At 36.9% G+C, this 15,117-nt stretch overlaps 1 protein-coding gene across 1 annotated transcript; it reads left to right on the forward strand.

Annotated features, from left to right (window-relative positions):
• Positions 1–277: 277 nt before the first annotated feature.
• On the forward strand, positions 278–14,074 carry klhl14 (kelch-like family member 14; the record flags this gene model as incomplete). The annotated part of the gene is made up of 8 exons (XM_081352300.1): positions 278–1,158; positions 2,930–3,051; positions 8,745–8,834; positions 9,013–9,091; positions 9,280–9,470; positions 10,322–10,480; positions 10,654–10,811; positions 12,883–14,074. 8 exons carry the CDS (start codon positions 278–280, stop codon positions 13,021–13,023), a joined length of 1,821 nt encoding a protein of 606 aa, XP_081208426.1. The 3' UTR covers positions 13,024–14,074.
• Positions 14,075–15,117: the final 1,043 nt, after the last annotated feature.

Here is a 15,117-nt window from a genome sequence, read left to right on the forward strand (position 1 = left end):
TGGATTTGACGTGCTCACGAACGCATGCATGAGACATATAGATGGGTATGCTATAACTATTCATGTTGGTTTTAATGCATGTGCTTGTTTTAAAGCAGCTGATGCACTAGCTTGCATGCATTATATTCTGTTGAGATGCACAAATCCAACTTTACATGCATGCATGCATGAATGAGATATACTTTAAGAATGCATATGCTTTTATAAAACCGTCTGATGCAGTGTAGTGCACCAATGGCATTGTTTACTCGCAGGAGGTGTGCGCAGCCCCGAAGTCATGTCCAGATCGGGTGACCGAACCTCCACGTTTGACCCGACTCACAGCGACACTCTGCTGCACGGTCTCAACCTGCTGTGGAGAAAGCAGCTCTTCTGCGATGTGACTCTCATGGCGCAGGGACAGCAGTTCCACTGCCACAAAGCCGTGCTGGCGTCCTGCTCGCAGTACTTCAGGTCCCTGTTCTCCACACACATGCTGAGCAGAGAAGACGGGCTTGCGGCGAAGGACCAAGGCAGCAGCGGCACCCCGTCCTCCTCCCCCGACGACAAGCTCCTGCCCAGCCCACGCTCCAGCATCAACAACCTGGTGCTCCAGGGCTGCTCCTCCATCGGTCTGCGGCTGGTGCTGGAGTACCTCTACACGGCCAACGTCACCCTCTCCCTGGACACGGTGGAGGAGGTGCTCTCCGTCAGCAAGATCCTCAACATCCCCCAGATCACCAAACTCAGCGTGCAGTTCCTCAACGACCAGATCTCGGTGCAAAACTACAAGCAGATCTGCAAGATCGCAGCTCTGCACGGGCTGGACGAGACCAAGAAGCTCGCCAACAAGTACCTGGTGGAGGACGTGCTTCTCTTGAACTTTGAGGAGATGTGCGCCATGCTGGACGCCCTGCCTCCGCCCGTGGAGTCGGAGCTGGCGCTCTTTCAGATGTCCGTGCTGTGGTTGGAGCACGACAGGGAGACCAGGATGCACTACGCTCCTGACCTGATGAAGCGCCTGCGATTCGCCCTCATCCCGGCCCCGGAGCTGGTGGAGAGGGTGCAGTCGGTGGACTTTATGAGGAATGACCAGGTGTGCCAGAAACTGCTCATGGATGCCATGAACTACCACCTGATGCCCTTCAGACAACACTGCAGACAGACCACAGCCAGCAGGTAGGATCTTCTGCATGCTCTTAACATATACTTGTCATGCTTTTTGTGTACTGACATATAGTGTTTTTATTTTAAAAATCCATTAAAATTTTAAAAAATAAAATAAAACTGCATACAGTAAGAAAATGTATTTTATTTTCACAGTTTTGTCATAAAGTCAAGAAAAGTCAAGTTTGTCAGGTTGTGAATGTCAGACATGAGTATGTAAATGTAGAGTACAACACACTGTGCACGTGATCATGCCCTGATACTAGGCTTGTGTGACAGGTGTCTGTAAACAGATCAATCTTTTTTTTAGCAAAGATCTCATACATTCTTACGTGCTGCATAGCTAACTTGTGAATTGAATTAGATTAGATTTGCACTCTTTTGTCGGAATATCTGATCCATATTTGTTCACAGAGTTTCCACGCTTTTCCTTATCTGTGAGATCCTCATTCTATTCCTCATAGTGCTGTTTCAGGGTTGATTAATTTCAGCACTGTTGCAAGCTTGCATACTGCAGACATTATTGCAGTCTGCAGATGGGATAATTAGCAGGAATAGGTGACCGTGGAATAAACTGGAATCAGTTGTTGGAGAATATGAGAGAGTGAGAGATTGTTTGCAATGAGATTCTCATTTTAAATGTCTCTTTTTTATCTTTGGAATCAGGAATTAAGACAGTTATGAAGTCAAAGGGGCCTGATATGTATATAAATATGGATTTGCTAACAAAATTAGATAAATAAATTGTTTGATTGTTATTATGTGGCAATCACTCATCTCTTCATTGTGTATCAGCTCTCCTCACCTGTGTTAATATCAATTGCTGAGCATCATCCATGAACTTGAATGAGATGAAATCAGTGAATGACTCTATTGAAGCATCCTGATGATGAAACTAGTGTTGAAGACTGTGTAGTTTGTCAAAGGCTAGAGTTGTCCATTTACATCCCAGGCTCAATCTTATAGAGCTGACAGGGATTGTAAATATTGAACACCCAGACTTTTAAGCACTTATTCAATCTAAGAGGCTAACTGCAAGGTCTCTAAACTGATAATAGTAATGTGCAGCCAACATTTTTTGTATTGATTCGACATTAGTTGATTTGTTTAATTAAATAATTGATTGACTGAATGGATGGATGGATGCATATTTAGGATCTAAGCAAGCAGCAGTGATTTGGATATGTCGATGACAGACAGTAGTCACATGCAAGACTTTGGCCAATAGGATAAGAGCACATAATATAATGTCAAGACGTTCAATCACGAGCACAGTTGTCAATATTCCAGGTCTAACAGTTTTTGGGGCATTTAGGGATAGCATTTAAAGCAAATAACTATACATAAACATACGCACCTATGAAAATGTGACCGAATGCAATGTTGCATGATTTATTTGTGCTTATGTTCATGATTTTGCAATTTTAAATGAGACTTATAATGAAAAATCATTAGATTGAGTTTCACACTAGTCACTTAAATCAACATCGCAGATTACAAATCCTTATAGAGATGCATCATCGCAGTGAGCCTAATTGATTCTACTACTTAAAATGAACAAATCAATAAAAATCATTTCTGTTTTCTTTTTATCCGTTCATTTGACGGTGGTGATAGAGTCATTCAGCGCTAATATTTTCCCATGTTCTCTGCTCGGCTTGCTGTGTTTGTACACGCTTTTACCTTGCTGTGGCATCTCATTCAATATGTAATTGCTCTGCACTAATAACAGCTAATGACAGAATTGCTAATGAATCGGTTTCCCCGTCCCTCTGTAACACAGGATTCGCTCAAACAAACGGATGCTCCTGTTGGTTGGGGGCCTGCCTCCGGGTCCAGACCGCCTCCCTAGTAATCTGGTTCAGTACTACGACGACGAAAAGAAGACATGGAAGATCCTCACAAGTGAGTGCATGCTCTTGTCTTGCTAGCATAGATCTTTTCTCTTCCACAGGAAGAGCCCTGCCTGCGTTGGGTTGTGCTTCATCGCAGAGCAGAATAGAGCGAGAGCTTCCTGAGATGCAGGAGGTAATGATGTATCACTATCACTTTTAATGTAACTTTTTAATCAGAGCATGACTGCCTTCACACCATTGTGGAGCTGGAACGCCTGGATTCACTTGTGTGTGTGCTTTTTTCTGTCTTTTTGCATAAGCGTGCCGGCAAGATTAATTTTAATCTAATGATCTCGGGAAGATTCATCATCAGAAGATGACACGTATTCTTATTGAACTGCTTTATTAGGGCAAACGTTCTCGTAAGTGCATTTGTCTTCGCGAGCAGCAGGGAAGGAACAGGAGCGGTTTGCGTACTGCCAGTGGTTTGTTGTGTGTTTTGGCATGACAAATTAGAACCAGAATTCTTAGAAGGATTTAAATGACAACAGCAGAGATCAAATGTGTCAGAATCTTGAGTATTGCCATCATAATCATGAAAAATGATGTCGTAATAGAGTGTTGTCTCATTTAAGTCTCAACTTTGTCTCAGATGTTTCTCCTAATACCAGAGAAAGACACAAAAGAGGCAGTGGTTGACATGTAGTAGAGCGGTGTGTAAATAAACGGTGGCATAGCTCAGATAATTGATACATGATCAAGAGACAAAAGCATAAGTTTCGATTTGCACTTCTTTTAATTTCATTTCAGTCTAAAAGAAACAATTAAAGGGGTACTCCAACCAAAAATGAAAATTCTGTCTTAATTTATTCATGTCGTTCCATGTTTGTCTTGTTCTGTGGAACATAAAAGAAGATATTTTATGAAATGTGTCAGTGTTGTTGTTTTTATTTGTCTATAAAATGAAGATCTAATATTGTTTGGTTCCCAACGTTCTTAAAAATATCATCTTTCGCGTTCTGCAGAAGAAACAAATGCATACAGGTTTGAAACATTATGCGGAAGAGTAAACAAAGACAGAATTTCCTTTTTGGGTGGAGTATCTCTTTAAGACACTTAAGTGTTTGAGTTCATATTGAGATCTCTGACTTTTGATTGCAGACATTAGCAAATCTGAGCACAGTTTGAGACATTGTTGTGATCTCTTCTGAAATCTAGAGGAGATTACAAGGCTCTTTTTCTCAGGTGAGAAGCTGGAGACAGGTCTCATTTGCTCTAAATGTAATTTCATTGCTGTCTACGAGAAACAATTGAGGCAATAAAGAGATCTTCTTGGTGATTTTTCTTTCCTATGCATTTGCATATTTTCCTCGAAACAAATTGTTAGTTGATATAATGCATCAGAGTCAAAAGTACTATTGCTTGCGATTACTGCGGCTAGCTGTTAGCCCTAGTGCTAGCTGTTAGTCGGGTAGTTAAAACTGTGTATTATTGTACAAATAAACTCTCTGAACTAGTTCAGAGTCAGTCAGTTGCACTTGCACTTGTGTCAGTTACACTGTTATGTGTATGGCAAGCTTTTGGGATAGCAAATGCCTGGAGTTTGGCCTTTTAAAACATAGCAGGTCATGTGTTTGGAAATAAACATGGCTAGTCGAAACTCGTTGAAAGTCCAGTTTTATAGCTCTTTTTAAAACACATAAATGGATTATAATCCTAAATTACTTCTATCTAGCTCAATATAAGATGCAAAGTAAGTTCATTTTTATAATTTAGCAATGAGCCAAGACACAATGTATTATGATTTAATTAAAAGGATTCTATAGTGTCTGTTCCTTACCGAGGGAAAACAAGGACATAAACGGATGTGCAGTCATTTTGTTTTATGGCTAAGATTGCGTTCAGTCATCCAATCACTGCGTCGCTGAGGTGTGAGACCTACAAAGACACCTTACGCTCCGAAACCTGCTTGTAAGCTTTTGGCAGCATGCATAACATTCATTAATGAATTACATCTGGATCTATATAACTTACACTCATAAGGTCATAGTGTAATGTCCTTTATTTCTGCCTCAGACGTCGAGTCTTAAATGGCCCATGGCCAGGCGGAGCGACCAAACTGCAAAATCATCCTGTGAACACACCAGCAGCCCCTTGATGTCGTTTGGGGTGTGCAGGTTATTAACATTCAATCATAACTTTGCAATGAGCCGAAACCCAAAAGGGGGGGAACAGGGACTGATTAAAACCTTCATCAGCACTATTTAGGATGGTTCTCATGACTGGCTGCACCTCTCTGCTTCTCTGGCTTTCTGCTGTGTGCTGAGACTGCCACCTTGTGCACTCAGTGTGCTATGGTCAAAACCAGAGGATGCAAAACTCTTTCTGTTATTTGTTGATTATTCCATATTCTACATTTAATGTCATTGTGTTATTCCTTTAGATTGGGGACAACACCACTTTCACTTTAGACATATTAACATTAATTAAACAAATGAAGAAATTATTTTTTGCATTAAGAAATAAATACTTTTTCATAGCCATTGAGATTCATTGAGCCATGGTGAACTTATTTTCATAAGCACTTTTCCATTTTGCTTTTCTTTTTTTTATTTCTATTAATCTCAATGATTCTCATTATATTTGTTTGTATTTTATTTCTTTTTGCAGTTTTATATTTAAAGCAGCATAAATTAAAAGCAGTTCAACACACATTATTAATAAATACTAACATTACTACAATGAATTCAGAAACTGAATTCTATATATTATATATAGTATATTATAGCATATATGTTATATATATATAGAATAATATATATATTATAGTTTTATTTATTTATTTAATGATTTATTTGATTTTTATTTATTTATATTTAATTGATATGTTTTCATGATAAGTAAGCACTTTTCTATTTTACTTTTATTTACTTTACTATGACTCTCATTCAATTTATATTCCTGTAATAGTTGTTTTTACTGTATAATTTGTTTTAATCCGCATAAATTAAAAGCAGTAAAATAAACATGATGAATAAATACTTGCATACAATGAATTCCCAAACTGAAATCATATCAGTTATATATATAAAGGATATATATATATATATATATATATATATATATATATATATATATATATATATATATATATATATGGTCCTAAAAATAAAAAAATCTTATTTTTGGCTTTTGATTTTGGAGTGAAATATGACACAGACATGCTCCTGACAGGCTTTGTGAGATTTACTCAATACACTGTCTAAAACTTTACCTCAGATGTTTCAGTTTAACCCCAGACTGTTTTTTTTCTGTGTTAAAAGACTGAAAAACAAAGACCTTTTGAGCTGAATTTCAGGAGGTTTGTTCCTTTAAAAGTCAATATCATATGTCTTCACTGAGTGCAGGCTTCTTATCAGTCAGTTTAGCATTATGATGCATCTGCACCTGAGTAGATCAGGCTGTAAGATCAATACCAAAGCCTAGACTGTGACCTCTTGATCATTTGAATCATTGAGTGTGTTGGGACGTGTGTGTGTCACGTCTGCAGCAGTAAATGTCAGCTGGCCACAAAAGCCTTGCATGGATCTAGACGCCTGAGAAGCCAAATAATTCTCTCCCTGACAGTTCGATCTCTGTCAATCAGGTTTCGTGTGCAGCGAGACAGTCGGGAGGTTCCCCTCGTGGGACGGAGTCAGTCTGAATCCGTTCTCAATGGAAAGGCCTCTGTGCGTCAGACTCCAGTTAGATTGCGGTAGAAGAGGCCAATCGGAAAAAAGGCGCGATTCAAGGCTGTCTAATTTTACAGCAACTGTGATCCATCAGGCAGTGGAGATGTGACAGTGGAAATGAATGATGGAGGCAGACAGGTGGCTCTTAGCGTACGACTGATTTACGCTGCACGGGCACCGGACGGAGATTTATGGAGTGAACATGATCATGTTCATTATGACTGTCACCCTAAGACCATTTCTCTCTATTTCAACTGGGGGTCACTTTTGCAGGAGCTGGAGAATTACAAAAGATGGAGAGGGATGAACAGTGCTGCATATCAGAAATCTGCCACAAACCTGTGAATATGAGGAGTTAGCTTGAGAAAAGTGTATTTAAATAAGGCTTTTTTTTCGTAACCATCAGAAAACGTTGACTGTCAACCTCAGGAGGTTAAACTAAATATTGAATACAGTGGTTATTTATTTATTTATTTTTATTATTATGAAACTGCAATGTTTGCAACTTTGATCTGCGTGATTCCTCGGATTTAATATTAAATACACATAAAAAAAAAAAATTAGATAAAATATACACATTAAAATTTTCTTGTGGATAATTTTTTTCATCTCAGCTAATATTGTAAACTATATAGGGAACCCTATTAATTCAGTTCAATTCACATTTATTTGTATAGCGCTTTTCACAATACACATCGTTTCAAAGCAGCTTTAGAGAAAAAAAATACTTGCACATTAATAAGGGTTACAATTAACAACAGAGGCCAAACTATTCAATTAAATTGCTATTTATTTTTAGATATAATAACCAACACTCAAATAAAAAAAATAGATGCAAATATGTAAATTGCACATAAGGCAGTTTTCACATTAAATTCTAAATCTAATTATAAAATGATGTTTCTACTCTAGTTCGTTGTTGAAATATAGTAATTTACATTGTGGCTGTCATAACAGATTTATTTAAACATACATTAAATAATTAATACATCACTATCAGATTAAGTAAAATATAATAAATATATAGGCAAATATAGTGCATATATTTAGCGAAATGCTCTTCTCTAGAGCTGTGGACACTGAATGACTTGCCGGAGGTAAATATAATGCTACGTGACATTGTTTACAAGCTGTTTTATTGACGTTTTTCCATAGTTGAAACACTGATTGAGTGATTACATGAGACATGAGATGTTCATTCATATTTATTTTGTGCTGTAACTTGTAGTAAAGAGAAAGAGATGATCAGTTCACTCGCGCTCCGATGCCGTTTAAACTCAGGCCCCAAAAAGCATTAAAACAGCATTCATTGTTTGAATTTCCTTATAAAATGGACAGAATTAGAAAGATGAGACTTTGTTTCTTTTGGAAATTAACAAAGCACAAAGCTTATTGTGATTATTGGATGGGAGACGCGGATTATTCACGCATCAACTGAAACATCATAGACTAAAAGATTGATCTTGTGATTTAAGAATGGATATCGATTCGTTGAAATGGAGATATATGAAACAAGTAGATTCAAATTAAGTTCCATGCATGTTAAAACAACAGTGTTTTATATATATATATATATATATATATATATATATATATAAAAATACTTATATAATATAAAGCTTTATTGCAGACACAGGTCCATATAACACATCATACAGTACAAAAAGGAGATACAAAATATACATAAAAATTCCATATTAGCCTATAGGATATACAGGCTATTGCACCAATAGTACTATTATACTATATTTATATATTAATATAGAAGTGAATGGTCAAACTTGTCAAATCCTGACCAAATAGAATTATATTAATTATTTGAGTGATTTAATGTTTCTTGAGTGTTATTTGTGGGATTAGTGGGTTTACTGCATTGGTTGACTTTACATTATCCTTTACATATTTAATACAATATCAAATTATGTGTAAACTGTAAATGAATATCATTGGCTTGACCTTTTACTATTCAGATGTATCATTTTCTCATTGCCAACAAAGCACTAGACTCATGTGTTTAGTCTCTGTGTTGCAGTAATGCCGTATAACAGCGCCCATCACTGTGTAGTTGAGGTGGAGAACTTCCTGCTTTTATTGGGTGGAGAAGACCAGTGGAACCCTAATGGTAAAACATCAATTAATGTCTATAAAAAGCTGAATAAAACAATCATGTGCTCAATCAGTGTTATCACTGACATTGATTTTATAATTCATGAAATGTGTATTACTGCTAGGAAAATTATTTTAAACAATATTTATAACGTAACTGTGAAATAATACTAATATGTGTGTCATCTTCGCAGGCAAACACAGCACTAACTTTGTAAGTCGGTATGATCCAAGATTCAATAGCTGGATACAACTACCGCCCATGCAGGAGAGGTATGATGCCTTCTGAACATGACTTATTATTCATAAAATAATAAGAGCTCTTCATAACATGGCTATAATTATTTCTTAAGCCTTGTGATGAATTTTTCACTCTTGGTTGCGACTGGGATATTTGCTGTAAACAGTCTCTACGTTGACTGATTTTAAGAGACGATCTTTTCATCTTGTCTTTGTTTCAGGAGAGCGAGTTTCTTCGCTTGCTGCCTGGATAAGCACTTGTATGTTGTTGGGGGAAGGAACGAGACAGGTTATCTGTCTAGCGTTGAAGCCTATAACCTTGAGACAAACGAATGGAATTACGTTTCGTCTCTTCCACAGCCGCTGGCTGCACACGCAGGCGCCGTGCACAATGGGAAAATATACATCTCAGGTTTGATGATACACCTCATCCAAACAGTGAATGAATCAAAGTTTCTGAGACGTTACTAACAGGTGTCGTTACAGGGATGAGGTCTGGAAGTGACGTGCTGTACTATTAACTGCACAGTTCAATGTTATTTGGAACACTAGAACAGCTACTTTTATTTTAAATGCATTTTAAAGTCAACATAAAATGGCATAAAACCTTTGCAAAAGATCTCCATTGGGAATGAATTAGATTGTGAAAAGTGTCTCTGGTCACACTTTAGTTAAGGGTCCAATTCTCACTATTAACCATGACTTTTGCCTCAACAAACTCCTAATTACTGCTTATTAATAGTTAGTAAGGTAGTTGTTAAGTTTAGGTATTGGGTAGGATTATTAAGGGATGTAGAATATGGTCATGCAGAATAAGGAAATAATGTGTGCTTTATAAGTACTAATAAACAGCCAATATCCTAGTAATAGGCATGCTAATAAGCAACTAGTTAATCGTGAGAATTGGACCCTCAACTAAAAGTGTTACGTCTCTCTCTATATGACACATGATTGGGCGAAAAGTACTTAAAAGTACAGTACATTAGCCAAAAAGGAACTTTTTTTTTTCAGAATAGACAAAAAAAATTCTCTATATCATCCCTATAGCCTAAACAGTATAGCATTATGCTTGCAACACCAAGCTCATGGGTTTGATTCCCAGGGAATGCATGAACTGAAGTTTATATATTCAATGCAAAGTATGAAAAAAAGACCAGGAATGTTAATTTAGAAAGTAAATTTTGATTCCATGTTGACTTAATTTTTTTAATATCTTATACTTGTCCTTACGTTGAAACTGGTATTGTGTATGTTATGCTTCAGGTGGGGTTCACAACGGCGAATACGTGTCTTGGCTGTACTGCTACGACCCCGTGATGGACGTGTGGGCTCGGAAACAGGACATGAACACTAAGCGAGCCATACACGCTCTCGCAGGCATGAACGACCGCCTCTACGCTATTGGGGGCAACCACTTAAAGGGTAATTTATATAGCCGTAAACCAAATCTCAGCAGCAGGGGCCGCCCTGACAGTGTACACAACAGTGATCAATATAGTTTCATTCAACGATTAGATTCCTAGCTTTCAACACTTAGATGCCTCTGCAAAGTAAGATCTTGGCATATACGCCTGACTGTTTTCTTCTGTGTGTAGGATTCTCTCATCTGGATGTGATGCTGGTTGAATGCTATGATCCTAAAGCAGATCAGTGGAATATACTGCAAACGCCCATCTTAGAGGGACGCAGCGGACCTGGATGTGCTGTTCTTGATGACAGTATTTACTTGGTGGGGGGCTACAGTTGGAGCATGGTAAACACATCTCACTTAAATGCTAGATATAGATATAGACGATATAGATTGTAGGTTGATTCCCCTGAAAAAGCTGCTATGGTAAAACTGGTTCAACCTATGGTGTGAGGTTGGGGGTGGGGCTATCTGTTTGCCCGACCAATGGCAGACGGGTTCAGTCAGGAAACCTGTTTGAAAACAACCACTATTTTTGCCATTCTGATATTGATAGTAGTGAAGAAATGACACACTTCAACTTCACCTAAAATCTTTGATTATTTTTAACACTCAGTACAAAAACTTGTATTTTTCAGATTAGAGATGCAAGATTAATCGTTAAAAGACTGCGATCTCGATTCAAACACCCGTGCAATCTAATTCCTAAACTATCATGATTCACCTGTGTCTATTAAACCTTTGACAAAATCATACATTCACACTTCCACTGATCCAGAGAGAGCAGTTATCATGTTAGGTATGAAACAGCTTTACTCTTTTCACAGTATTGTTATTTCTGTCTTACAATAATTCAAATTATCACACAGTTATCAAGTACTGAAGTAAAAGTTTATGATTCGGATATAAACACTGATGTCTAAGGAGCAAATCACCTTTTGAAAGTAACTTGGCACTTGTATCGATTACATTGTTCACCACTAGGTGGCGACAAGTGACTGATGATGTTTTTGTCATTGAATCATTCATTCAAGAGATTTGTTCAAAAATGATGATTCATCCAGTAATGAAACAAGTCTATGAGTGAGTCATTGAATGATTCATTCAAACCTTTTTAAATAATTCAACAAATTTTTTTTTTTGTCAGAACCTTTTGTAAATTTACATTTTATTTTGGTTAGTCGTCTGTTCAGAGTCGTGGGAAAATCGTGATCTCCATTTGAAACCAAAAATATTGTGATTCTCAATTTATCCAGAATCATGCGGCTATAATTCACATGTAATACAAGTAGAGTTCTGATAAATATTACACATTGGGTCTCAGTCTGCCGAGTTTAGTAGTCATTTTAAGGGCTGTTTCAATCGCAAAATCCTTCCAGTGAACTGACACGATGGCTGTATCCGAAATCACATACTTCCCTACTATATATATATATTAGGTCATAATCAGTATGTGATAAAAGAAGTATATCTGAATTCACAGTACTCATAAAAGAGAAGGTAAAAAGTACTCGGATGACCTACTACTTCTGAAGTGTGCATATGATGGACACTTTACTATCCCATGAGGCCACGGGAGAGCATTTGTGAATGGCAGTGAAGCGACGCTGTAGGTCACATGATAATGACAACATGGCGCATGTAGTATGTTCGGATTACATTCATACTACACACATTCATACTATATAGAACAGTCGTGAAGTAATTACTTATAAGTATGGACAAAATAAGTAGGTACTTATAAGTAGGTACTCAAGAGAGTATGTTATTTCGGACGCAGCCATTCACTCCCTAAAAAGTCCCACAATGCACAATGAAAACCAAGGAGCATCGTTGCTCACTACGCATGTTCCCTTAACGGTAGTTCTGAAGCATGAAATATAAATGTGACCCTGGACCACAAAACCAGTCACATGGGTCAATTTTTTGAAATTGAGATTTATACATCAACTGAAATCTGAATAAATAAGCTTTCCATTGATGTATGGTTTGTTAGGATATGATAATATTTGGCCGAGATACAACTATTTGAATATCTGGAATCTGAGGGTGCGAAAAAATCGAAACATTGAGAAAATGTCCATTTATGCTTGCGATTGTGCTGCATTCACTCACAAAAATAAATGTTTTATATATTTACGGTTGGAAATTTACAAAATATCTTCATGGAACATGATCTTTACTTAATATCCTAATGATTTTTGGCATAAAAGAAAAATGTATAATTTTGACCCATACAATGTATTGATGGCTATTGCCACAAATATATGCGACTTATGACTGGTTTTGTGATCCAGGGTCACAAATCATGACTTTTTTGTTGTTGTTGTTTAAGACTGTACGTACATGAAATGCATAAAGAAGCATTTTGAAGTATGAAATCTTGTGAGAATAACTAGTTGAACATCTCTTGCAGGGGGCGTACAAGTCATCCACCATTTGTTACAGCCCAGAGAAAGGCTCATGGACAGAAATGGAAGGAGAGGTGGCTGAACCTTTAGCTGGGCCGGCCTGTGCCACGGTCATACTGCCGGCCTGTTTACCATTTAACAAATAACTATATAGAACGGCGAAAAAGAGGAAAAACCTGTCGGGATGGAAAGTCAATCGCTGAATCAATGAATCAAACAAATGAGGAGACTCTCCCTAAGGAACGCCCCCAGCTTTTGAACAGGAGGTGATGAGGTGTACAGATTATTATTTTTTTACTGGTCTGACAAGAGCACTTTGTTTCTTTCATACTTAAAAGTTTTAAACTGATATAATCATCAACTTTGCGTATTTGATGCTCACGTGTGTTGACATTCAACTGCTCACATTCAATCCTTTTTTTAACGTAAATGTTTTTGCTTAACTTGGCATACAGTAGCGCACGCTTCATTTTTTGAACCAAATCGATATAGCTTCCATACGTACTTTGTATTTTGTGGAAATCGCTGATTAAGGCAATGCTGAAGTGGGTTGACAAAGGAATACTCTTGTTTTACAAGCAAAACTCATGATTCTGTGTACGCTGTAGAGTAGATATCAGCTATTTAATATATATCACACCACGTCTGCTTGTTATTGATATTGCCGCCATACTTAAGTGGCATATTGTTATTTGTACAGATGAGAGGGGAATAAATGTCAATTATTAATTATATAAAAAAAAAAAAAAAACATTTCAGTAAAACACAAGTTATGATTTATTGTTTGAACAATCAGTATGTTATTTATTTAGCCATGTGGTATATATGCATGGCGTGAAGTGGAAAGCTTATTGTGTTATGCTGTGGGTACAATTTTGTTTATGTTCATATCTGTTCATATCTCACAGTGCCTATTTTAAGCATCAGGCTGCTTTATTTCAGAAAATTGCCCATTATAAAATCAGACATTTTAAATCACATAAATTATTGGCCTGATTGGTTTCTCTGAGACGTGATCTGAAATCTGAATCTGTTGCACTGGTGTTTGATGGCCCTTTTGATGAGAAAAGGGAATGTTTTTCATTGTTGTAAATAATCGCTTGCAGTGGAACATTTTTGTGCTCATAGGATTTATTCTCAAATCCTGTTATGTTCTTTACATTTAGTCTATGAAAATAAAAACTGAATTTCTGGATCAATAATCTGTCTGAGCTACACCTCAACAACACAACGCCTCAATCTACTGTATATAAAACTGTTTATGTGTTTGCAGTATTACAAGAATTCTCTGTTTCATTGCAATGTGCAATAATGTTTAATTTGCTGATTAGAAAAACTTTGTTTAAATACAATATCAGACAAGTCCGATAAAATGTTTGAATTTATTTTAAGGCCCAAGTACAGGTAAAACATGAGTGTTACTTTCAGCAGACAGTATAAAGTGGACTGTACTGTGACAAACTGAAAGTATAAGAACTGAAGATTTGTTTCAATCAGCAGCTCACATTTCAAGGATTGAAACACTTTTAAACACTTTTTTTTAAATCAGAAAGTTAAAATGCTTGCCTTTTACAGCCAGCTGGAAATAAGGTGTAGGTGAGAATGGGGAAAGTTGTCACCCTTTCCTGGTTTTTGGCCAATGCACAATATTCTAACAAATCCTGTAGATCTTGGTTAATGTTTCTGCATTTTTCTACATATTTGAACACATTTTAATAGTAAAAGTTGTACACATTAATGCAGATTAATAAGCTAACGAATATAGTCTATATTTATAAATTAGCATGAACCAGAATTAACGCATGCTATAAAAATATTTAGTTCTGTTAGTGATTTTTTACATTACAGGGATAGTTCACCCCAAAAATTAAAATTCTGTCATCGTTTACTCAGCCTGAATAATATAGGTAACCAAACAGTTGATGGACCCCATCCATAGTATAAGACAGTCAATGGGGTCCATCAACTGTTTGGTTACCCATATTCTTCAAAATATCTTCTTTTGTGTTGCCTTGGCTTTTGGCTTGCTTAGTTGGGGACATTTAATATTCAACAATATTATTGATCAGCCTTACTAAAGGTGGACGTGATGCAATTTCCTTCTAGAAACAAACTTTGTTGTATTATTATTATCATTGTGAAGCGGCTTTGCTACAATCTGTATTGTAAAAAGCGCTAAATAAATAAAGGTGACTTGACTTCAGCAGAAGAAAGAAATTCATACAGGTTTGGAACAACTT

The sequence above is a fragment of the Scardinius erythrophthalmus genome, assembly GCF_964197995.2.
Source record: "Scardinius erythrophthalmus genome assembly, chromosome: 22".
NCBI lineage: Eukaryota > Metazoa > Chordata > Actinopteri > Cypriniformes > Leuciscidae > Scardinius > Scardinius erythrophthalmus.